This window comes from Coccinella septempunctata, chromosome 2, assembly GCF_907165205.1.
Source record: "Coccinella septempunctata chromosome 2, icCocSept1.1, whole genome shotgun sequence".
Classification (NCBI taxonomy): domain Eukaryota; kingdom Metazoa; phylum Arthropoda; class Insecta; order Coleoptera; family Coccinellidae; genus Coccinella; species Coccinella septempunctata.
The window spans coordinates 49,447,611-49,472,204 of NC_058190.1; the positions used below are offsets into that span (position 1 = coordinate 49,447,611).

Sequence of the window (24,594 nt, forward strand, 5' to 3'; positions counted from 1 at the left end):
TTTTGACCTCAAGAATCTACTGTTCAAATATTTGTACGACTCTAAGACTCACCTTGTATAGTCACCTCAATTTCGTACGGACCTTTGAGGGCAAGACATTTTCCCCCCATAAAAAGGCGCTTTTAATCGCTCAATATCCCGGGATTTAAAGGTTGCGGTCATTGCTTCTGACACTTTATTAATTTAACGACATGATCTCGGACCTCCCGTCCTGTTTACATTCTATAAACTGTCGATTTGTCAGTTTTATTCCGTGTAGTTCGGACCGAAGGGGTCGTTCACGAAAACGTCAGCCGCGATCTGGCCTTTGAAAGAGCCATTCCGCCCACTTAAAAGTCGCTAAATTATGAAAATAACATTTTGGGACGATCGTTTTCACTTAATTCTACCCGAATGTGTCCGTCGATAGGATTAGGTCGGTAGACTCAGGTATAAATGTTGCAATGTTGCAAAATGTATCGGAATATATTGAGTTATAAAATTGATATGGCCATGGTCCATTCGTGAAATCCAAATCATAAGTGGGCTGAGGTGTCTCTGAAAGTTGGGGATGGTTGTGGCATCATCAATCTACATATTTATTGAATATGATGGAGTATATAAATTCATATTCTCAGATGAAGAAACACTGTCAAAGCTTGAAAAAACGCGGAGTTCATGTTTAATCATTGCCATATATCAAGAATGAAATTAAAATTTTCTGTAGGCTTGGTATCATTAATTCAGTAATAACAAACCGTATGACATGTAGGCATTGTTATGAAATAAGTGGGCGTTTCATGATGTCATCATCGTCGAAGAACAATCTGAAATTAACCAAATCGAAGATGTCCTGAGATCAGCACACATGAAACAATGCGTAATCCAGGGAATAAATCAGCCAAAAATATAAATCTGACCTCTGAATTTAATATAATAGTTTTTATGCTTTCCCAATGATGTTTGCCTTATTTAATTTTCTTCTCTTTTCAGGAACACCTATTAACCGCCTTCCCATAATGGCTAAGTCAGTCTTGGATCTGTACGAACTGTACAACTTGGTTATTGCAAGAGGTGGATTGGTTGACGTGATAAATAAAAAATTATGGCAAGAAATAATCAAGGGGTTGCATTTACCATCTTCCATAACTTCAGCTGCCTTTACACTCAGGACACAGTGAGTATTTCACCTTGATTATAGTGGAAATGAGAGGTTTAAAACAAAATTTTAAAAAAGTCGTTCAGGTTGAGGTGAAACATGATATAAATTTATTCATATCGACTATTTTCGTCTGATAGTGATGAAAGTACATACATACAAAAGAGGAGAATGAAATGAAAAGCTTTGCTATATGTAAGAAATCTGAAGAGATGAGCTCTACAACAAAATACTATACTACTTGAGTATGGAGATAGAATCGAGAATGCCGTAGTTTGCTCCAATAGCCAGAGGCGTACCCAACAAGCCTCTAATCACGCTTTTAATTGTCGATGAAGAAACAACGAATTTAACTCTCGATAATTAAATTTAAATCAAAGACATTCGGAATGAGGGCCTCCACAGTCCCGTTTGGTCCTTTTTGTTATATTACCGCGCGGATAGACCAGCGCGCTTTTTATGATTTTCTCCTCTCTCTGGAATGGTAGTTTATAGCGTATGATTTGAATTTTTGTTTAATGTCGGGCAATAAATCATCCCGTTCTGACAGTCTATTGATGGCCGATGACGTGATATTATTTCGATGCCCCTTTTGTGGGTTTTATGTTTCGGGTGATTTGGTTTGGACGTAGGGTCCTCAAAGACACCGCCAACTGGAATAAAACAGTTTTCTGTTCGTTATTTCCTAGTTTGAACCGCTGAGACCGAGATAGAGAACTTCAACCGTGAATTTGAAAGTATCAGAAATGAAGAATAGTGAAAGACTCCTACGAAATCATAGAATATTTCAACTATCACTTTCGAAACAAAATATTGAAACATAAATTAGAGAGAGGATGAATTGAACAAGATAAAAAGTAGATCAAAAGATCGGTAGATTCAATACATTGCCTTAAATCCAGAAGATTAACAACCGTCAGAAGCACTGCGCTTCATGGGTTCATAAAAGACTTGTTTGATGAATAGAATACAAGAAATTTTTCACAATGTGAGAACTAAATATAACATTTTATGGTTTTTCAACAGCCTATATTTTTCAAACCGAGCTGATTAAAAAAAAAATGGTAAAGGAAAAAAGTGATTCTCAAGAATCTACTGTTCAAATATTCCTACGAGTCAAAGACTCACCCTGTATAGAATATGGCTGCATAGCGATTTTTCATGGGAAAAAACTGTTCCACCTCTATTACCTGAAATGTAATTCGTTCGAAAAATCCACATGTCTGACTAGTAAAATATGCTAAAAAAGGACCCGAAATTCCGCTAAATTCAAAAAAACTCGAAAACGGCTGAACGGATTTTGACCCAAATCAATAGGCTTCTTCATGTTCCAGATAGGCGCCAAAGTGCAAAATTTCACATCGATAGATTCAAAATTACGAACTGTAGCGTGCTAACAACACGAAAAAGTTAAAAACTGTTTCCACCAGAATCAATAATCTTAAATGACTCCTTTTCAAAAGTAGAACAGATGATGAATCGTAAATTATTTCAACCTTCTGCAAACACATAATGACGTAAAACGAATGGCTCAAAATGGTCCGAAGTTTTTCCACCACAATACAGAATTGATGATTCCATACCTCGGGCGTCCCGAACCCAACTCACGATAGAAATTCATCCGCTCTTCATAAAATTAATATAACTCGGCACTTTAATAGGGTACGCAGAAACGTGAGGCAGAAACGTATTCTCACTGTGCATCGCTTTTTCAGCCAGTTAATAACTGAACCGAAAGAAATTAATTGGAAATCATGGAGTTCTGATCCGTACACTTCTCCGCAATCATTATTCGCAGATGGTAGATGTATTATATGGACAGCTTTTAATTTTATTATCGAATCGATACCTCCAGACAACGACTCCATTCATCATGAGATTATTACGTTGAAGTCTTGGGTTTAGCTTGATGAACATGGCCCTCCAGCTGGCAGAATTTGGGATGGCCCCTGAGATCTCCAGATTCATGTCAAATTATCAAAAGTCTCAACCTCCATTTTTTTTCCAGATACATGAAATATCTCTACCCATACGAATGCGAGAAGCAGAATTTGAGCTCGCCGTCTGAACTACAGGCTGCCATCGACGGTAATCGCAGAGAAGGCAGACGCAGCGGCTACAGTCAATACGAAGTGATGAGCAGATCCCCCAACCCCAACACCCTCAACTCAATGGCGCAAATTTCCCAGATGCAGCAGATGCAACTGAACCGCATGACGACAGCAATGGCAGCTCAAGGTAAATATCAAACGCAATATATCCAGTGTGGTCAATAAAAAGTTTTATCGTTGAATCAGAACACTCTATAGTTGCATCTCTTATGGAATACGGAGGAAGGACAAATCCTAGCAACGGTGTCCATAAAGTGAATGCTACAGACACTGGTATGAGAAATGACAAGTTGTTTTCTCTATTGCCTGCTTATGCTTTCCTCTTTCTAAGCCTTTGTATCTTCCATTGCCAGTCTATTGTGTTGCTTCGCAATTTGTAATTCTTTTAAAATAGCGATGCTGGAGTTCTGAGCAATTATTCAAGGTTAATTTTTTGCAGTATAGCTCAGAGTCTGGGCCATGTTAATTTTTTGATAACACGTTTTTTGTGACTTACATTTGAATAAAGTCCTTCTGATATGATGAACAAAACTGTAGATACGGTGTTAAAAAAACATTGGAATATGCCTATTCAAACGAAGTAGCTCACTTCGTGCCCAAGTTTGACTAGTTATGATATAACCTTGGGGATGTTTGATTTTCATTCATTATCCTTCGCCTGTATGCCACTGGCACAGGGTTTTTTTCAATTCTCTTCTTGTGCAGGATGTAGATGTAAAACAGCCAAAAGTGTTTGGTTGTCCTGTCAGAAATCCAGCATCATCGAAGTTATAGCTAGTCAAACATACTCATCTGCTCCTAAATTGAATTGAGTGTTCTCTTATTTTCATTTCAATTGCAATTATTTGTAGATTCTACATAATTATATTGCTGTTTGGCGCTTTACGAATGAAAATCAATAAAAATGCAATGTAGGAGCAGCAAAAGTGTCTCATAATCGAAAGTTTGATTGAGAAGATGGATCTTCTTAGCAATAATGATTCAGTTGCCCTGATCTTCAATCATCAGTCAAATCAATAGAAAATGAGGCAGGTTTATTGCATCCTTAAAAGTTGCATGAGTTATCTTCTTTGCCGAATAACAAATACTAACAATCTGATCGCAGATGCAAAATGCGATGTTTCATTTATTCATTTATCAACTAACCCTCTACTAAAACCGACAATCTTTTGCTTCACGCTCTTTTAACGCCTCCTTGTAAGGACTCTTCTTTCCAGGCATCGGAATTCCAAACGGGGTCCATCCAAGTCATCCCCAACCCATGAGCCAGCCCAGCAACGGTGGACCCCTACCTGGACTAGCACCCAACGAACTGGAAGCAAGAATGATGAAATACATGGAATACTTGAACAAGGAGATGCGGAATAATTCTGCGGCAGCCCAAGTGGCATTACCACAAGTCAGAAACAACATCTCTCCTCCGAACCCAACTGCCCAGACGATGCATCCGTACGACATATCAACCAGAATGGCCCTCTGGAACATATACAACAACAACCAGGCTCCGGCTGAACCTCAGAAAGAAGCCCTGAACTTGGCAAACGGCACACCTGTACCGAGATCTCCAGTGATAAAAGAAGAACCAGAAGAAAGCAGGGATGAAGTTGTACCCTCACCGAAGAAAATTAGACGGGAAGAGAGCGAAACCAGTTGCAATACAATACCCAGTACAGCCACAAATATCAAAATAGACACACGAGGTGAGTGCTGAGCATGTAGTAAGAAGTTACTCGTGAGAAATGTACAGGACCAGATGTTTGGTCTCAAAGTGGTGCACTATTAGTACACAAGTAGATTCACTTCTTTAGCGAAGTGTAAGGTTTCTTTTGAGAACTTGCTTCATATGTCTGTCTGTGGAGAGGGTGCCCAAACCTAGGCACCATTTCCACTACCAGTAGATCTTTAGTAACTGTAGTACAAGTGCTCTGTCCTTTTCTAAATCTTCCAGTGAAAGGAAGAAAACCCAGATCAAAATTAATGATATTTTTTCACTGCAGGGAACGCCAATGGTGAAAGCTCGATGGTGGTGAGTATGGAGTTTAATGGCATAAAATATCAAGGAGTTTTGTTTGCGCAGAATACGCGAACGACTGATAACAGGACTCCAATAACTTCATAAGTTATTTGGTGATCTGGTACGCAAATACTCGCCTCTTTTCACAATTTTCCTCGATGACAGTGGCCTGATCTCCATATGGGTACTTCTCAGTGAGTTTCTGGCTTGTCTCTTTTATATGACCGAGTACGGATTGTTGATCGTTCGGGTATTTGTGCACCATGAACTGCTTTGTGAGACTAGTTGTTGTGCGTTCTTAGGGTATTTATTTTAGTATGTGTGTAGCTTATGTGAGATTAGAATACCGTCTAAATAATGCACAATATATTCAGACTAGTGAAACGGTTGATCGTTGTTGAATTGGTAATTATAAATGAGTCTGTTTATTCGAAATGTGATATATAATTATGTATTTATGTGGCCAGTTTCATATGAGACTTAAAATTGAGAAAAAACTGAGAGTCCAGAATGCTCTCTCCATAACTCTTAGTTACAAGATTTTCAAGATTGTATGAGTGCAATTGTGACAGTCGTTTTTGACTTCTTCAACTTTGTAACTATAAAAAACCCTGATGACAAACTTGAACAATATGTGTTTATTGTTGAATGTCATAAAATATTTAAAAATTTTACTTACCGATATCCTTCAGAAATCTGGAGTCGCTTTTCGGTTTCTTATATTCACTTTATTGTAATGTTACAAATTTGGATGTGATAAGGGAGTGGCAAAGCAAATTTGACAGTGGGAACACACAGTACGAAGTTTTATGCTGCGAAATACTCTCATAGACTAATTCATTATCTGTGAATGATAAATTGATTGAACTGACCACAACCATTTAGAAGCAAACCATGATCAACAACAGTATATTGCAAATAGTCTTCACACATGTGAAAGTAATTTGATGTACATACTTTGTTGGATCAATTGAACTATTTTATTTAAATTTTATTGGGGAATCCTGTGTGGTCTCACCTCGAATGAAAATATATGTGACAGTATTCCATATCCAAACAAAAAAGTTTGTATAATTCACAAAAGACTGTTAATTTCTAAATGTAAAAATTATTGAAATTGAACAGTTCATCTGATTTTGGATAGTCCAATGAACTGTTCAGATGTAGTTTTATTTATAGTTGAGTACTTTTTTTATTCCCATAATTTATGACGTTATAAAACTAATTCTATTTCGTAGCAATATTAGAAATAGATGGTTGTAGATAATCTGATGTTATTGTTCCGATAGGTGTAAGAAATTAATGATTTGGAATCACCTCTTACGTTATTTCTGTTTCAATATGATTGTCTCAGGGATATTTGACGTTGAAAATTCTGTATTCCTGACTTTTGTGTTCCTCTCATTTTCATCATCATGTCGAACTGTTTACTACAGTTCCCTACTTCTGGCAACTACCAAAATCTCATTCAGAATTGATTTATAAAGTATATATTTTTTGTAATTAAACTTTTAAAGATGCAAATATATGTAAATACTTCATCAGCATTAAATATATTCATTAGATTGTGTTTTTTTATTAGCTGTATAAGTGGTAAAAAAGAGAACAAAAGATGGGGTCACTTGAAACTTCCTCCAAGACCGAAGAGTTTCATTAGATGGATGAAATTCTGAGATTTACCTATTACTAGAAGAGTTGCTCTTTTAGAATATGTATCACATTTAGATCTGCGAGGAGTTTTTTGGGAGATAAATTACTCGAAAGTTGACTTTCGAAAAATTCCCAAAAAGATGGGGTCAGTTGAAACTTCCTCAAGACCAAACGGTTGTGCCGAAATGGATAAAATTCTCACATTTTCCACTTGAAGAGTTGCTCTTTCAGAATATGTATCACATTTAGATCTGCGATAAATTTCCTGGAAGAAAAACCACTCTAAAGTTGTCTTTGGAAAAATTCCCAAAAAGATAGGGTCAGTTGAAACTTCCTCAAGACCGAACGGTTGTTCCCAAGTTCATGAAATTCAGATTTTTTACTAGAAGAATTGCTCTTTCAGCCTACTGTCTACTGAAAAAAGCTGCATTTAACTCTGAATCAGTTACCGAATTATCGTAGTCTCACTGGAAGAAATGGTAGCAAAAAAACAACCAAACGTATATCAAATAAATTTTTATTCAACATGTCGACAAATATTTTCAAAATATTCAAATTTTATGCAATTTGCAAGCAAATTCCATAAATACATAGAAAACGCATCAGGAGAATTATGGTACAAAATATTACAAAACTAATGTCGAGGGCGTAAAAAATACTTCCGAACATCTGAGAAATAGAATGTGGAAATTATATTATAAACACATAAAAAACAGAAAAGATATTTAAATAACTACCCAAGAATATATTACAAGATTTCTCTTATCTAAATATACTAACAAAATCAGTACAAATGGACGGTTTCTTCTGAGATTGTACAACAAAAATGTTCATATCAAACATTAAATAGAGTATTTACTCAAGCTTGATCTTTTTTTAGTACACCATTGCCTACGATGAACACAAATGCAACACTGTCGCAAAAATCAAGAGTATGAATCAGGAAAATTTAGTTGAACATTGCGAAAACAATAATTTCTTGGTTCCTAAAGGTCCAACTGTGATAAATTCTGTTCAATTTCACGGAATATTTATAAAAATATACTATTACAAACTCAATTTTTTGAGATAAACTACGTACTCTCTAACATTTCTACAAAAATATTCAAGGTTTATTTTCTAACAACAAATTAAGCTTCTTTCTGTATTGGACGAAAATAAAAATAATTCTAAACAAGAGGATACTCCTCTTACAACACAGTAAATTTAAATTTTCGATAAACCATTTTTCTACGATATGTGTTTGCTGATTCAATATATTTGGCCATTTACAAATCTAGAGATGTATGTGGCGAAATATTCATATGGCCAAACAGCTGCCTGTTTCCTAATTTTGATCACATAGAAAATTCTCAATTATAATTGACTATCAATGGTTTAGTTCCTTGAAAAAATAAATGTTCATTACAACTTCGATTTTACATCAAAATTTTATACATACATAGATAAATATACTACACCTTTGTAAAATAAATTCATCTCTTAACCTGGACACAGTAAATCCAGTAACAAACAAGTGATGTAGGTAGGCCATTTTTTTCAATTTAAGAGATGATATCGCAATCTAATCATTTTTATTTCGTTTTTCAATTAAAGTACTTTATTAAGTCGAATTCACGATGTTTTCGCTGGTTTTTTTTTGTAATAGCTACCTTATATTCGCTGCTTAACTTAACATGCATTGAATGTCCAAAAGTGGTAAAATATTTTTTAGTACATTCAATGCATAAAATAAATGTTATATTTGGTGACATCACTATAAACCAACTGTTACAGGTACAAACTTTTCCTAAATCTCCATAACAGCTCACTCTCAAATCATTGTTTGCGCAACAATTATAGTCATTACTTGCACTATTCCACGGTAACAACAAGGGTCTTTTACGTTTTAAAGTAGCTATATAACAGCGCGAGACACGTGATGACGAGAGGATACACTAGTGACGTCATTTTTGGTGCAGAGTTGTAGATGCCGCAGTAGGGACATTGACTACTGCCGCATACTTGACAGATGTCAAGGACGTATGTGGATAGCGCGTCAAATATCGTCTCATTGAATCGTTCTGAAAGAAAAAGAGATATTCACAAGATAGAAATTGATGATGTCTAGCCAAATATTGAAAAGTTATGGACGCTTATCTTAGTCCGTATACAGGGAGTATCTGAATGACACCGAAAAAATGAAAGGGGTGGTTTTTAGAGGAAAATTGAAGTGGGTATTTGGTATAGAATTTTTCGAAAAAAGTCCCCCCCGAAAAAGTTTCACCCTTCCGAAAATTGTACTGTACAGGGTAAAATTCGTTGTCTACCGAGAGGATCTCGAGAACTATAAGAGCTAGAAGAAAACGGATGACATTTTCCGAGCTCTTTTTTAGAGAAACAAAGAATAGTGAAAACCGTAGCCTCCTACGATTCTTCGTTTTTAAGTTATCAGCAAAAAATTGATTTTGACGATTTCGAAAAGCTCTCATAACTTTTCTGTCTTTTAAATTACAGATCTTGAACTTGAACCTTCTTAGGCACCTTTATACGTAAAATCTGTTGACAAAAGATTTTTTCCAATTCAAAAATAACAATTTCAATAACGCTAAGTTGGGCTAATGATTCGAAATGAAGAAATATGTTGAGCTCGTCAGTGAGTACGTAAAAAAGTGCCTGTAGGAGGTTCAAGTTTCATATCGTTAACTTCAAAGACAAAAAAATTTTGAGAACTTTTCTAAATCCTCAAAATCGCAGAATCGTAGGAGGCTACGGTTTTCACCATTCATTGTATCTCTGAAAAAGTGCTAGGAGATGTGTCATCAGTGGACAACGAATTTTCTCCATCCTGTATATTAAACTGGAGACAAGCATTGTATTTTTTCTATATGAATTGGGTGCAGCGCTGGTTCTTTTAAGAGAAAAATAAAAGTTGTGAGAAAAAATATCTTGGAGGTTTACTATTTCAACCCTTTCTGAGCATACTTCAGGGTTGAAAAAATTCCAACATGTATGATTTCTGACAAATGATCTTTATCAAGTTTCGTCTTTTTAAATTAATATACAGGAAAATGAAAAAGGAGAACAATGTTTTTGCAACTTCCAGATGCAAGTTTTTCAAAAAATTTTATACCAAATACCCACCTTTATTTTCACCACAGAATCACCCCTTACATTTTTTCGATGTTAATCATATTCACCCTGTATAGAAGGTATAGAACCGAAAGCACCCAATAGGAGAGGTAAGAGGGAAAAATCAACTGATTTTGAAGGTCGGGAAATCTCTAGATTTGGTTAAATTTCAGTTATTTCAAAATCGTTCAACTCACCTGGTGCGTAATAGTCATAAACCCGTATAGGTAAAAATCTGGACATATTTGCCACAGGATACCATCGTTCCACTGTAAAATCTATACAAGTTTCTTCATTGTCCAACTGAAAAAAAAAATAGTTGTTATGAATTTGGCCTACGTGGAATCGTTTCAACACTCACATAATCGAAGTAGAAAAGAACTTTTCTCTCCTGGAACCTCGCCCTCTGTAAATTCCTCACTCTTCTAGATAACACATACGAGTCCAGGTCTTGTTGTTGAATAATGTATCCAGTAGGAATGGTGACATCCAAAACCGCCATACCAGACCTTTCGGACTCATTCAGGTTGATCCATCTGAAAATTTCGAAAACTCATGGTACTTGAACAGCACACGACAAGCCCCAAAAATATATTCAAGATATTCAGGAAAAATTAAATTTTGTTCAGAAGTGGGCTGCCTTTTTTGCTTCTTCGCGTAATTCTTGTGTGTTCTGTTGGACATAAATGAATGTGGAAAGAGCCAATAGAAAAGCTTACCTCTGACAGGTCACATAGGTTATGTGAGACTGATTCCTGCCACTGAACACGGGCCTGTTCCTCAACTCGAACGCAGGCACCGGTGGCGGTGTTTGAAACCTGGCTATGTCCACGTTGTACTGGACGCTCATCTGCAGTATGGCGTAACCGGTACCCCTGGCCTCCACCTTCACCGTACCCCAAGCGTTGGGGATGTCTATGTATTGGAGTTTGGCCCTATTTTTGTCGTTAACGTGCATGATCTTGCCCGACGTGGTTCTGTTGTTCGGATTCCTGGGTAGGGCGGTGGCCTCCACTTGAACCGTGAGGCTGGATATGTCCCGAATACGTTGGGCTGACGTGTATTCTATCAGAGCCTTCATGGCGTACGCTGTGTCTGATGTTGAGGCCCATCCTGTAAAGATTCGTTTAATAATCTACAGATTTGAAGTGATAACTATCGATTAGTTCAATTTGGTCCGATTGGAATAATCGAACTAAATGATAAATAATTTGTCAACGAAAGGTCCTTTGCATCGTTGGTTGAGTTATGAGATACTGATGAGTTCAATCAATAGCGAAACCGGTCTATTGCTACTCTTTTTGGATCACCTGTTCTCTATATACAGGATATGCAGCACCCCCCCCCCCCCTCGTTGGGTATAAAAGCAAATGTCAGGCCAATAAATCTTGTTTGAATCCGTTGTGACCGAACCACGATGTCAAAAATTTTTTAGCCAGACGAGTTAATTTCTTTGTACTTTTCAACTTCTTTGCGGGATCTATTAAAAGAGTTCATTTTTTCGTTTAACTTTGGGGAATTTTCTTTTTGAGCGAATTTACTTTTTGGTAGGCGTTCCAGTGCGAGTGAACCACCGATCAGAATCCAGAGGTAAGATAACACTCCGTTTTTATACCAGTCCTATGCCACATTTTGAGTTCCACCCCTACTGTTAGTACGATACCCTGCTGGCGTGGATACTCGGGGGGGTACAGAACGCACTTTGGGGTGACTACCCCTTCTTGATTTTCCCCTTACTTTCCATGGTTCACCCCTACTCTGCTGGTGTGAATACCCGGGGAGTGCAGAACGCACCTAGGGGTGAGCCGTCGAAGGTCTTTGCCGTCTTATTTCTGTACGCTTTGACCTGTAGAACTTCGAGTACCGTATTAAGAAAAAACTCACCTCCATCACTCAACCTCTGGGTATTTAGCCATCTCACGATATTATCCACGTAGATCTCCTGACGAGCGACGTAAACCAACAGCGCTAACGCGGTCGTTTCGATGTTCTCCGAATCGTATTCGTAAGGCAGACGAGGCAGCAGGAAAGGCTTCTGATTCTCGATCTTCGAGGGCGGTTGAGGTATTCTCTTCCTTCCCCAATATAAAAGCCCTCCGTCGAATCTCTGCCGTCTGGACAATTCTATGAAGGCGGTTTCAGCGTTCGGAGCCTTGCTCTTCATCAGCGCGTAAGCCACGAGAGCTACGTCAAAGGGTCTACCCTTCTCGCTCAGAAGCTGCATGTTCCTTTCGAGCCACTGGATGGCCTTCTTTTGCGCCGTCACGACCTTACCGCTGAGCCCACCTGGAAAAATTCAAATTAAAATAAATCGAGGTAAATCACGAAAAACTCACTAGTTAGATCTTTGACGGCCTCTAACGTAATCAACACATGGGCAGTTAAAGTTATATTCCTGTGGGAGATATCATCGTTGTCTATATTCAGCGTATAATTGTATTTCCTGTCGGGCAACCACGTGGTTTCGTAAAACGCCCCGTATTGGTTCTGATGCTTCAACACCCAATCCACAGCTTTGGCGATCACCATTGGGTCGATGTAGATGTAGTTTTCCCACTCGTAAAAGCTTGCTTCCTGGAAGATCCTAGCAGCATAAGCCGTCACCCACACCGAAGGCGCAGACTGATTCCTGTAACAACCGACCTCGTCCAGCAACGATGACATCGAAACACCTTCGGTATACTCACCAATCACTCCTGAACAAGCTGAAAGACCCGTCGGGCTGCATGAAGGACAGCTGTCTCTGATACCCGATGTTCATGTAGTAAAACGCCAGTTTCTCCAAGGTCCTGTTCCTCTGCTGCGTGTAACGCATGTAAAGCGTGGTGTACATGTTGGCGGCGAAGGAGAATATGTTCTGTTCCGCCGAGTCCATCGGCAGATGGAGCAGAGAGGTCGCATTGACGGGCATCGTGGGGAATATGGGGCCTACCACGTCTCCCACCACGGAAACCCTGGCTTTGTTGGATCCGTACACGTAGTACCTGTCGTATTGGTAGGGGATTATCGGCGTTTCCGTTATGTTGACGTGCATGTATTGGAAGGTGAAGGCTCTGTTGCTGAGATCGAGAAGTACGGATTGATGCCTGTATTGCGGTACACCGTCAGACTGCAAATAGAATCATTTATTATAGACCTGTAGAATAGGCATAGTATTACGAAAAAATTTCAACCAATTAGAAATCCTAGGATATTTCTATTGGTGGATAGGTACCTGAAGCTTTGATTAAAATTTTTTCATAATTAGTCGATAGAATCAAACGCCACTGGCCCATTATGTAAGCAACATTCCATAGAATAAGTGACTTTTACTCAAATATGCATTTCCATTGCTGACACTCACCTCCACATGCAAAGTCCTAGTAGCTCTGTCTTCCCCTATGAGAGTAGAAGCATGCACACTGACAATAATGTCTCCCAAACGTTGAGGAACGATTGGAATATAAACAACTTGCGCATCTTGAGCCTGAAAGAATATAGAGATGATTGAATTACCGAATACTTGCCTACGAAAAAACAACTTACCTTAATGAATATGAAGAATTGATGTTCCCCATAGGAAGTCCTGGGGTTGTAAGCTCTGACGACACCGTTCTCCTCCACATGAACGAATTTATAATCCGGTGAACCGTTAAGAACAACTTGAGCCTCTATATTCGTCGTCATATAATTGAAGACTGTCACACGTAAGCCAACTTGTTCTCCTTGCATACAGGTGTTGGGCATTTCCAGATTGATGAAGAAAGGTAACACGCCGACATACTAAAAAAAGGAAAAGTAGAAAAAATATTAAAAAAAAATTATTGAAGTCTGAAAAAGTACTACTCCGGGCAGGACTTATTGCCGGTTAAGTCCACAACCACTAGGCTATCAGAAGGAGAGGCGCTTTTCGCACAAAGATAACCATGTCAAGTACTAGTTTGTCGACTTAAAAAGATTACGATCAAGATGTGTATGATATAAGTGACGATTTGTATAGTTGTAGAAAGGATAGAATAAATCTTCAAAATATTGTCCATTGAGAAGGCAATGTGATCTATTGAAAATGATCCGGCTCGAAGGACTATGTTTGAAAGCTCACTCCAGAAAAATCATCGTGATACATATTCTAAAAGAGTTTCATTAACATATTATTTTTGTTTCTCACCTCGATCGCTCTCTGAAGCATTCCAAAACCTTTGGAGGGGCTCATCGAGAAAGCAGACACCATCCAGTGAACGGGTCTAGCCGGTACAGGAACATTAAAGATGGACCTGCCGTGCGGACTTATGTTGATGTCTTTCCAAATCCAAACGTTCTCGTATTGTCTTTGAATCCTATTGAACCGGAACTTCCTGAACAGCGCAAGCTCCGTTATATTCTCGTAATGACCTGAATTAAATACCAAATTAATTAATTATCGAATTAATTATCACACAAGTGACCAACTCACATCCAGCTTCATCGGTCCCATCGTCGCAGTCCATATAGTAATCACATTTCTTCTCTATCCTATAACATCTACCACTCAAGCACTCTCTCCAACCTTGGGTAGCATTACAGAGGGAATGCCTGTTTGGCAGCGGTACGTCGCTGAAAACCACCAAACCGGCGTACTGGAACGTTCTGTTAGCGTCGATACCGTAGGTTGGGGACGGGAAATACATAACTTCATCTGGACTGCCTTCGTGAGAGAACCAAGAATGGCTGTGCAAAGTTATGTTTTCATCGAAAGTGGCCATCTTCGAGATCACCTTGCCGTAAGTGAGCTCGTTACCGGCTTGCATGGTGTAGAAGGCCTTGTCGATACCGGAAACACCCACATAAGAGCCGGGTTCGCCGTAAATGGCCACTTCCACCTCGTGTCCCGTCCTGGCCTTCAGGTTATTCAGGAACACTTGGAACTGAAAGATATCGAATGAAAATCGCCATCAATTTTGAAAACTCGAGTAAAAACCAGGGTGGTGAAACCCTTTAATAACGATGTGAATCGAGTGGAACTACTGCCATCTATGAAAAGTCAGCAGAATGATATAAAGAAATGGTAGTTTCCTACGCTGATAATTCTGCGCATAGAATACTGTGACTGTAGCAGAGACTAAGTTGATCTATGATTTTGCGCTTGTGTGAAAACTGATATGTCAAATGGTTAAAATTCAAATTTCAAAATGTCGATTTCGCGTTTGGGAATTTTATTGTGTATAAGTGATATTGATGTGTACCTAAATGCATCAACAACGAGAAAAAATGGTTAAGTTTAAAAAAAAAGTGCCTGAATCAAGTGAAAGGAGAGATCCAAGAGGTAAATTGCCTTTTTTTTTTCATAAAACGAAGCTCGTAATTTTTTAAATATGCAACTTTTCGTAAGAAATCGATTGGTACCAGAATCAACTACGGAAAAGACCCGACAGTTTCCCACCCACACCGTTAGTCTACGGCAAAGACATACCTTATTTCTGCTGATACCATTAACAGGGAAAGTTAAGCTGTCTACGGTGACATAACCGTATCGATTCACATGCCAAATGACCATAGTGGCGACTGGAGCCATCTCAGCGCTCAAACCGATGGCCATCGTGCTGACAAAATCGTTCATATCTTGAGTGTCGGTGAGAAGGACAATTCCTTTAGATATGATAATGTATTGGAAACTTGTGATGTAATAATTACTCCTGATGTGGAAGATCATGTACTCCCCGACCTGAAAAGAATGAATTATGAACATCCATCCGTAATTTGACTTTTGAAAGGCAACAGCCTCGTGATTTCAATATTTATTTACCTTCGGAGTGATGGTGGAAGTAGTGAGTTTGATATGTTGATCGTTGGGACTGAAATGGGATAAAAGTAACAATTCCGATGTTGTAGGTTGGCCGAAAGCATCTCTAAAATTGGCTTGTACCCTTATTGACCCTAAGAAGAGGAAAAAATATTAGAAAATGATGAAAAGTCCCTTGAAAAAATCATGAACCACAAGACAATTATACACTTTGATTTCTCACTTACTTATCGTACTCAATTCTTCATATCCTTGCGAACCTTCAAGCCCCAGTTCCCTTTTAACATCCAATTTATATTCCCAGACACCATCCCCGTCATCCAGCATGTAAATCTGTTTGGGGGCTATGTTCCGACCTCCACCGTTCCTCATGTCTACTGATGCGGTTACTTCCATGTGACTGTTGTGAAGCTTTTCTCGAGGTAGTGGCGACCCGTCATGATATGTCGCTACAATCTATAAAAAATTCCTAATCAGTTTTTTCCAAGATTGAGGGTGAGTAATATATCTGCTAGATATCGAGCAGATCTGTTCCATTTATGTCATACTTACATAACAAGTAACTGGCATTCCCGGTTTGAACACTTGAGGAGAGTCTCCTATGAACTTCAATTTAACTGTCGAATTATATATCCTCGCTGTTGAATATCCTTCAAGGATTTCATCCAGAAAATAATCACCCACGGTGGCCACTATCATCACCTCCATACCTGCATTCGGGGTGAAGGGCAAGATGTCTCTTATGGGATATTTGAAATGGTAGACACCGTTGAACTGAAAAACATTTGAAATAAGAAAAAGCAACGTATAAGAACATAATTTGAACTCCTGAACAGAATCAGAACACCACCATTCAACACTCAATGAAGAACGTGGTGCATTAATGTTGTCCACGACTTCATATTCTTCAGCACTCACCATTTTCAAATGAGGGATTGGCTCATATTTATGCTCGGACACTTTGTACCAAAAAGGAAACTCTTCGTACTGCAAAAAAAACATCGTTCAGAGCAGATAAGTACGTCGAAACAACAAGAACCTCATCAAACTCACCAGATTCAAGTACTTGACTATAGGCTGTTGCACATTAGGGTTATCGCTGTACTCCTGACCATCGTTCGGCTGATACTGATCGCCATTCGGTTGGTACTGATCTACGTTCGGCCTGTACTGATCCACGTTCGACTGATACTGGCTCTGTCCGTCATATCGAGGTCCGTACCTGTCGTACCTATCATTGTAAACTCTCGCGTCGTGGTATTGGTTCCTGTTGTAGATTTTCGTTTGTCGATTCCTGTTTATCATTTGGTTCACGTCTATCGGTCCTATGGGTTTAACGATGGCTTTTAGCGTCAAGTTTCCAGACACTGGAGCGCCACTGGTGTAATTGGCCATGACTACACCTTCGATGTATTCGTCGGTGTTGAAGAAAAACGCTGGCATGGTCACGTTAACCTGTAAGGGAATGCCATGTTTGTTTTTTCACTTTTAAATAGGATATACAAAAATAGGAAAGTATGTGAAGGCGTTTTTAGGCTGTGTTTGATGTTGGAGGAGACCATACTCTTTGAAACAGTCTCAAACTCCTTCAATTTTTTGTAGAGCAGTATATAAGGGGTACAAATTTCTTAGTTTTCTTCACATAGATGAAACAAAATAAGAAATCAGAGGAAGATTTCTGCCAGAAGCAAGAGGAACTTGTAGTCACACTTCAAAGAGCAATTTCACACAGTTTGAAATGGGATCTTCCACATGGTCTGCCTGGGCAGCATTTGGCAACATTTATAAAGATACCAGACACGAAAAATTAGCTTCCAGAAAGATGCATTGAAAACGTACTGTTCTGTTTTTACCCATAAATAAAAATAACTCACCTCGAATCTGGTTTGGTAATATTCCTCCACCAGAAAAGTGGACTCCTCGATCTGACCCTGAGCAATAACCCTTATTTTCCACTCTCCAAAGACCGGCTGGTCCGAAAGCTGATAGTCCAAACTGACCGTTCCCAGATTGGACTGCCTGGACAGCCATCTCTTCATGATGTGGCCGCTGGGGTCCAACATGAACACGTCGATGGCATCGTTGAAGGCTTTCAGTTCGGTGTTGATCGGTATGGTTCTGAAACGGACTGAAGGAAACGAGTTAGAAAGGATTTATCGAAGGGATTGTGTAGTCTTACCGTTTTCTCCCTGCTTGTAGAAGGGTTTCTCGATCTGGATGAAAATCGTCATGGATCTCTGGGAGAATATGAGTTTTGTTTCGTTTACGAACGCTGATCCACCTAGTACGTTCTCGTATAGACCTTCCAAACGTAACCTGTATTCACCTGGGTCACTCGTGGGGGGGACCTGGAACAATTGGATTTTTTTATTCTTTTTTTGGAAATCTACATGGAACTGGGAACGTTTCAGGGGAGTTTTCGTTCATAATTGGAAATAATAGAAAAAAACTGTATCGATACAGTAGATATTACTAGACATTGTAAGCGAATTTGTGCCGGTATTTATTTTGGAGTTTCCATTTCGAAATTGCCTCAAATTTCATTGTTCCGCATAACCGATAATTGCTAATAAACGAAACATGATCAGATATATCGAATTTCGAATAGTCGATTTTCATATCGGCCTCAATTCAATTTTAGAGACGACATAAACTTTGGTGTGCAGTATGAAGCAACATAACGTATGTCTGCAGAGAATTTTTCATATCGATTGTTTGTAGCAAGACGAAAATAGATATAAAAATAATGGATCGAGTTCATGGTTTCCTTCGCTTCTTGTCATATAAAAACTCAAACAAAAAATAACTAATTTCTTAGCTTGGTTTCGATATATTCATTGTGCCAGTGTGTGAAATAGAATATCTTCCAAAACGAACAACCCCACTTGGACTACTTGATTATGGATATGAATTTATGTACCTAAGAAATCTGAAGTAAATACTTATTTCGTTATTTTCGAGTTCTTGAGTCATAACAACATAAGTATGAGCATCAATATAAACTTCAATATACATTAATGCAAACATTTGGCGTATCTACAAAGTTAAGGAAATCTTCATGCAGCTATTTTTCGAGGCACTAAAAACGTATGTAATTCGAAAAAGCATATCAGGCGAAGCCAATAAAACATATTGTGCTAGGTATTTTAAAGTATACCGCGAACGATACCAGAATACACACACTGTATTTATTTTGGCAACATCCCACGCCCCCTTTTATTTCAGAAAGATAGTGAGGAAGTCGATCAATCAATCTGATGGATATATAGACTCTCGGAGAAGAAAACAAACAGACATAAAACATTAATTTCAATTCGATCGGGAATTACCTACAGGCAATTTACGTTATCCAAAACGAATTTCAAAATGTCTTATCTCCTGTTACATTTGTTCAATCATATTGAAACGTTCTGATTCATAACCAGGAAACACCATCAGTGGCATATTCTGAAATTCTAGAGCACTATCCCCTCAGTTAAAGGTTTTGGTTTAGCAATCCAAAATATTCGGTTAAAACTCACCCTCATCAGCAGGGTTTCTTGTATTCCCTGCTTAACTTGCTTATGATCCGCTGACATCTCCACTCCATTTCTCTGGATGGAGGCCCTAACAACCATAGGTTGTTTTTCCTGCAGTATGGTTACTGACACCCTGTACAGCTGTCCGGGCCTGACCAACTTTGATGCTACCGCAAAATAGGTTCTGAAATAATCAATAATTCAATAAATATGCCTACTTAGAAAAAAATTAATGGAAGTAAGTCATGCTTCACTATGTTTTAGTTCTACAGAAAGGTCTACATTGGTTCAGACTCATTCCAGTCTAGCTAGACTGTGAACAGTCTTATTTTCTTCAGTATACACTCTTCCTCATATATGAACTTTGGAGGAATAAATGTGCAAAAGCATAAACGTCCCTGAGGATTCTTGTAGTACCATGAACATTTTGAAATAACTCCAAATATTCTCCCAGAATAAGTCTGCCAAGTATTCAAATGTGAATGGACTCAAATTAGTAACGTATAGACACATAATCGAATATTTCCAATTGGTACGTTTCGAAGGTATCCCGTAGGAGTTCAAGGTCACAAACCTGTTCGCCCAGATTGCGCAGATCGTTAAGTAATCATCTTGCGGTACGAATTTTTGCTTGAATCTACCATCATTGCTGCAGGCTAACGCCAGCACCACAAAGATAATTACTCCTTTATTCTTTCCCAAGAATACCACTCGCATTTTTTGTGGTTCAACGTTCACGTCCGATTTAATCCCCTAAATATTCGGGCGGCTTGAAAAAACGACAATTTGTCATCGTTAAAAAAGTCGGTATTGTTTGTTTAGGCGTTAATGTGGTGTTGCACCATGACATGTAACTTTATACATACGGGAAACTTGTAACTTGTCGCTTTAAAGAACTAAGGATGATGACGTCTAAAACAAACGAGATTTGATCAGAGGAAGGGTACGGATGACACCGAATATTTTTTGCACCTCACAGTACCAAGTTGGTACCGGGTGGCCCAAATTCCTATTGTTCTCAAGATTCCCTCGATGAGCATCGAATTTGGGACACTCTGTACAAGGTAAATCTACTATAAACTATAAAATTAGTAATATATACGGTTCTATTCAAAATACTCTTGGGGTGCAGTGAAGAAATGAATCTTTTGAACCTCAACATATCAAATGAAGATTTTCTAGATAACCTGATAAGTTACGAATGCTTTAGTCACGTTAGGGACACAAACAAAAATTTCGGTGTTGAGGAAAATTTCTAGAAATTTTACTTAAGTACGCCATAGACCAGTGTTGTTAATTAATTGTTATTATTATATCTAATAACTTCATTTATATAATTATAGGTTCCTTAATTCAACTGATAGATAGTCTAATAAGCTTTATGCAGCTATTTCGATGTTCATTCCCAAATTTTATGGAAAGTTAATTATAGATCTTGCTTGGGGCGTAGTCAAATAATATATTTTCTCGTATATATAATCAATGATTCTGTCAATTGATATTGACCGTAGGTCTGTAGAACCCTGTTATGTATATGGACATGAACGGTGGAGACTTTTAGAGTCATCATACATATAAAGACAGTTTTTGAAAAGAAATTCACGAAGCATTACTTCCCTTGGAGGAAATTGTCTCAATGGCGCATCTTTGATAAACAACAACGGTTGTGAAGTGTACCGAGCAGGCGCAATTCCATTTTGGGGTAGGGAAAATCTATCTGCGCTTGCTCGGTACAGGGCTTGATTTTGGCTGTTTCTGGTACCAGGCTAGATAGGTAAAAACGTGGAAAGGAGTGCTGGGATCGATTTTCCGTCAGTGGAAACCGTTTCACGATACCTATCTTCACTTGTCTTGAAGATATGACCAAAATTTGATAATCTGTCGATTTCGAAAATCACTTTTTCACTAGGAATAAGAAAGTTTTTATCGTTTTTAGATAATTTCTAAAATAAAGAAGATGTGGCACATTTTCGAAATCGGCAAAATATCAAAATTCGGTTATATTTTCAAGACAAATGAAGATATCGTGAAACGGTTTCCACTGATGGACTTATCACGAAAATCGTTTCCACGTTTTTTCCTATCTACTCTAGAAGTACCAGAAACAGCAAAAATCAAGCAACTTGGGATATCGTGTACAGGGTGGGCAAAATTCGTTTTCTACTGAGGCAATCTAGAGAACTGTAAGAGCTAGAAGAAAATAGACGACATATTTCCTACCTCTTTTTCAGAGAAACAAGGAATGGTGGAAACCGTAGCCTCCCACGATTCTTCGTTTTCGAGTTATTAGCAAAAAATAAGATTTTGAAGATTTCGAAAAGTTCAAAGACAAAAAGTTATGAGAAATCATCAAAATCTCATGTTTCGCTGATAACTTAAAAACGAAGGATCGTAAGAGGCTACGGTTTTAACCATTCTTTGTTTCTCTGAAAAAAAGGTCGGAAATGTTCTTTAGGCTGCTATAGTTCTCGAGATCCCCTCAGTAGACAACGAATTTTGCCCACCCTGTACAGTTCACAATCGTTTTGAACCACTCTACGAACAGAGCTAATACCTGTCGGCCTAAAACCTAAAATTCGTAAAGTTCCAAATCAACTTACGCCTCCTTGATCTCCGTGGCGGTGTCCCTGTCGAAATTGTAGCCGTTGGAGTTGTCCCAGGGGGTTGAAGGCGTGCCGGCATAATCCGGCCTGCCGAACTGATCGGTCTTGCCGAACTGATCGTATTGACCGCCTCCGTAACCAGTTCCGTACGGATCGTTCTGGTTCGGATTCGGGAACTGTACCGGGTTGTTATCGTTGCCGAAACCGTTCCCGTACTGGTTCTGGTCGTAGTTGTTGTTGTTGTTTTGGTTCGGAGGCGGGACGGGATTGTTGGGGTTGAAGTTGGGATCTGGACCGGGGCTACTGTACGGGTTGGGGTTGTAGGGGTCGAATTGAGCGTTCGAGTCGGTCACTTGGGCGGCGTAGCGGCGGCAGGACGTCGCCAACAGCAGGGATGCGTAGATGAGGAGTCGTCGCTTCATTGCAGCCTGTAAAAGGAAATGAGTTATTAGTTTGGTTGATCCTCGTGGGTGAAGGTAGAAAGCAATGTAGGTAGAGGACAGAACGATGATTTTTCACGAGAGTAACTTGTTATTGATTTTTTTTGATATCTTTGCTCCATGTTAATTCAATAATTATCTTCTGATACAAATGATGATGGCGCAAATACTCTCAGGGAACCTGAATAAGAGGAGCTGTCAAATCAGATTGATCGCAACGGTTACTATTTGAATTTTAAGAGGAGTTTATACTATCAGAATGTGGGGTGTGCCAGAACACTCTAACGATAAGTAGAAGTTACGAATATTACAATAGTTTCCACTTTCGATGGAAAGATGGCAGCACTTAACCAACGTCTTTTTTCAATTTCAGTGGGATACGAATTGTAGCCAATAGCGAGACTTTCCGAGACATTTCTTCATGTGGAAATTCATAGAAGAGATAATTTCATCTCGGAAAGTTAATGACATGAATGAATCTTTGTTCTTCGAGGAAAAACATTTTTATTTCCCGTTTGACGAATAAAAAAATTCTGACTTTTCAAGCTGACGAACTGATTGAATTGAATTATAAAGAAAACCCCATATAAATTAGTGGTTTCTGACTCAAGATATTCATTTCCTCTTTTTGAGCTCACCACTAAATTATTAAACCAGCATCAAAGCTGAGTCATCCATCTGCATTCAGTGCGAGTCTCCAAATTAAGATAAATTCAGTAAATCAAACACAGTGTTTATTTCGAAGTAGTCAATCAGAGACCCACAATCATAAATTAACTGAAAACCAAAACTTAAATCAATATTGGGAAAGTTGGCGTTTGTCAACTGTCAACTGTCATCAAGCGTCAATCACCTGACCCTGGAGGGTAGACCATCCAAGTCTTCGTTTAGTTGTTTCGATTTATCAGGTTTCTTGGGTATTTTTTCCGAATTCTTCTTCAGTAACAACCTTCTGCAAAGTATGAGGAAGATTAAAAAATAATCTATTCCCTTCTTACATGTAATGGTTTAGACCAGTGTTTTTCCAACCTGTGTTTCAAGCATCTTTAGGGGGTCGCGAGGGGTCCAGAGAATCACCCCATTAAAAAATCAATACAGTTCGGATGCACCACTGTAAGAATCGTTCTTTAAATTTAAGCAATTTCTTTGCTCCCTTTTTATTTGTACAATTGATGAAAATGTTTCTGGTTTCAGATATGTATAGGCTTTTTATTTTATTTCCCAACAAACGTCGTTTCTCACCAAAAGACTTAGTGTTATACAGGGTGAGTCTTCGTCTCTAGAAATATTTCAACTGTTGATTCTTGAGGTCAAAAGAAACACTTTTTTTACCATTTTTTCCGAATCGGCTCGGTCTAAAAGATATAGGCTGTTGAAGAACCATTAAAAAAAATATTATTTTTAGATCTTATAAACGGTTTCATCTAATGAAATGACTTTCGGAATATAGTTTTTTATTTACTTGATGGATCTTTTTCGAACACAAGATATCACCCCAGTTTTCTTATTATGATCATTATGTACCATAAAAATACCAAAAATTCTCTTGAAACTAAGTAAGAATATTTGAACGTCTTGAAAATAAAAAGTATTCTTCATATTTTCTCGTATAATGCTCCGTTTTCGAGTAATTTGATGTTCAAAAATAAGGAATATATGTGCATGATACCTACTTGAAAAATTGGGTAATTTGGCTGAATACAACTCTATTTCTAAAGATTCGCAGATATATAGTGTCACAGTTTAGCTAGTTATTCTGAAGGTAATTGTGTTTTTCCAGGGGCGGCACAGCTCATTATGAAAACTCAAAATGACCATACCTTTTTATCAGGGCCGGATCGGAAAAAACGGTATAGGAAAAAATATTCAATTAAAAATATTCCTAATTGGAATAAAGGCTCCTGTTTACTTTAGCGCCCACCTTGGATTTTTGTCTTCGATTTTTTCATCAATTTCAATGAATTCGAATGTTAGCCTTAAGATAACTCGATGACTTAACGTTTTCAGTTAGTTTATTCCGAAAAATGTGGGAAATTTTTCATTTTTCAATGAAAATATAAATAATGGTTTTGTGGTTAGGTTAGGTTATTTTAGGTTGGGACAGTGAAAAATCATATTTGTACATGAAAATACCATTTTAACATATTAATTAAACGCATAAACGATTGCACTTAGTTATTTAAGCGCTAAACAGGGAAAATGTTACAATTCGACTAATTTATACCGAATATTCGCATATTTCATAAGAACT

General features: G+C 38.2%; 2 protein-coding genes across 6 annotated transcripts in view; one reads left to right on the top strand and one right to left on the bottom strand.

The window, feature by feature from the left end:
* Window positions 1-6,828, top strand: part of LOC123307552 (protein dead ringer) — a 120,302-nt gene extending 113,474 nt beyond the window's left edge. For 3 of the 5 annotated variants that reach the window (XM_044889912.1, XM_044889911.1, XM_044889913.1), the window contains exons 5-9: window positions 973-1,156; window positions 3,147-3,376; window positions 3,436-3,522; window positions 4,467-4,949; window positions 5,247-6,828. In XM_044889912.1, coding sequence (XP_044745847.1) covers window positions 973-1,156; window positions 3,147-3,376; window positions 3,436-3,522; window positions 4,467-4,949; window positions 5,247-5,368 — 1,106 coding nt within the window. In that variant the 3' untranslated portion in view covers window positions 5,369-6,828. Of the gene's footprint in view, window positions 1-972; window positions 1,157-3,146; window positions 3,377-3,435; window positions 3,523-4,451; window positions 4,950-5,246 lie in introns of all 5 variants that reach the window. The other 2 variants (XM_044889915.1, XM_044889914.1) reach the window with 2 other exon arrangements.
* Window positions 6,829-7,414: 586 nt separating this feature from the next.
* LOC123307327 (CD109 antigen) overlaps window positions 7,415-24,594 on the bottom strand; it is a 41,223-nt gene continuing 24,043 nt past the window's right edge. The window contains exons 2-22 of the mRNA XM_044889582.1: window positions 21,901-22,331; window positions 19,304-19,484; window positions 17,962-18,130; window positions 17,657-17,910; window positions 16,836-17,237; window positions 16,701-16,769; window positions 16,335-16,556; window positions 16,010-16,238; window positions 15,786-15,916; window positions 15,453-15,704; window positions 14,457-14,907; window positions 14,172-14,395; window positions 13,550-13,786; window positions 13,368-13,490; window positions 12,712-13,133; window positions 12,361-12,653; window positions 11,909-12,310; window positions 10,744-11,137; window positions 10,386-10,560; window positions 10,222-10,327; window positions 7,415-8,976 (exon numbers count right to left, since the gene is read on the bottom strand). Coding sequence (XP_044745517.1) covers window positions 8,795-8,976; window positions 10,222-10,327; window positions 10,386-10,560; window positions 10,744-11,137; window positions 11,909-12,310; window positions 12,361-12,653; window positions 12,712-13,133; window positions 13,368-13,490; window positions 13,550-13,786; window positions 14,172-14,395; window positions 14,457-14,907; window positions 15,453-15,704; window positions 15,786-15,916; window positions 16,010-16,238; window positions 16,335-16,556; window positions 16,701-16,769; window positions 16,836-17,237; window positions 17,657-17,910; window positions 17,962-18,130; window positions 19,304-19,484; window positions 21,901-22,325 — 5,343 coding nt within the window. The 5' untranslated portion in view covers window positions 22,326-22,331 and the 3' untranslated portion in view covers window positions 7,415-8,794. The remainder of the gene's footprint in view (window positions 8,977-10,221; window positions 10,328-10,385; window positions 10,561-10,743; window positions 11,138-11,908; window positions 12,311-12,360; window positions 12,654-12,711; window positions 13,134-13,367; window positions 13,491-13,549; window positions 13,787-14,171; window positions 14,396-14,456; window positions 14,908-15,452; window positions 15,705-15,785; window positions 15,917-16,009; window positions 16,239-16,334; window positions 16,557-16,700; window positions 16,770-16,835; window positions 17,238-17,656; window positions 17,911-17,961; window positions 18,131-19,303; window positions 19,485-21,900; window positions 22,332-24,594) is intronic.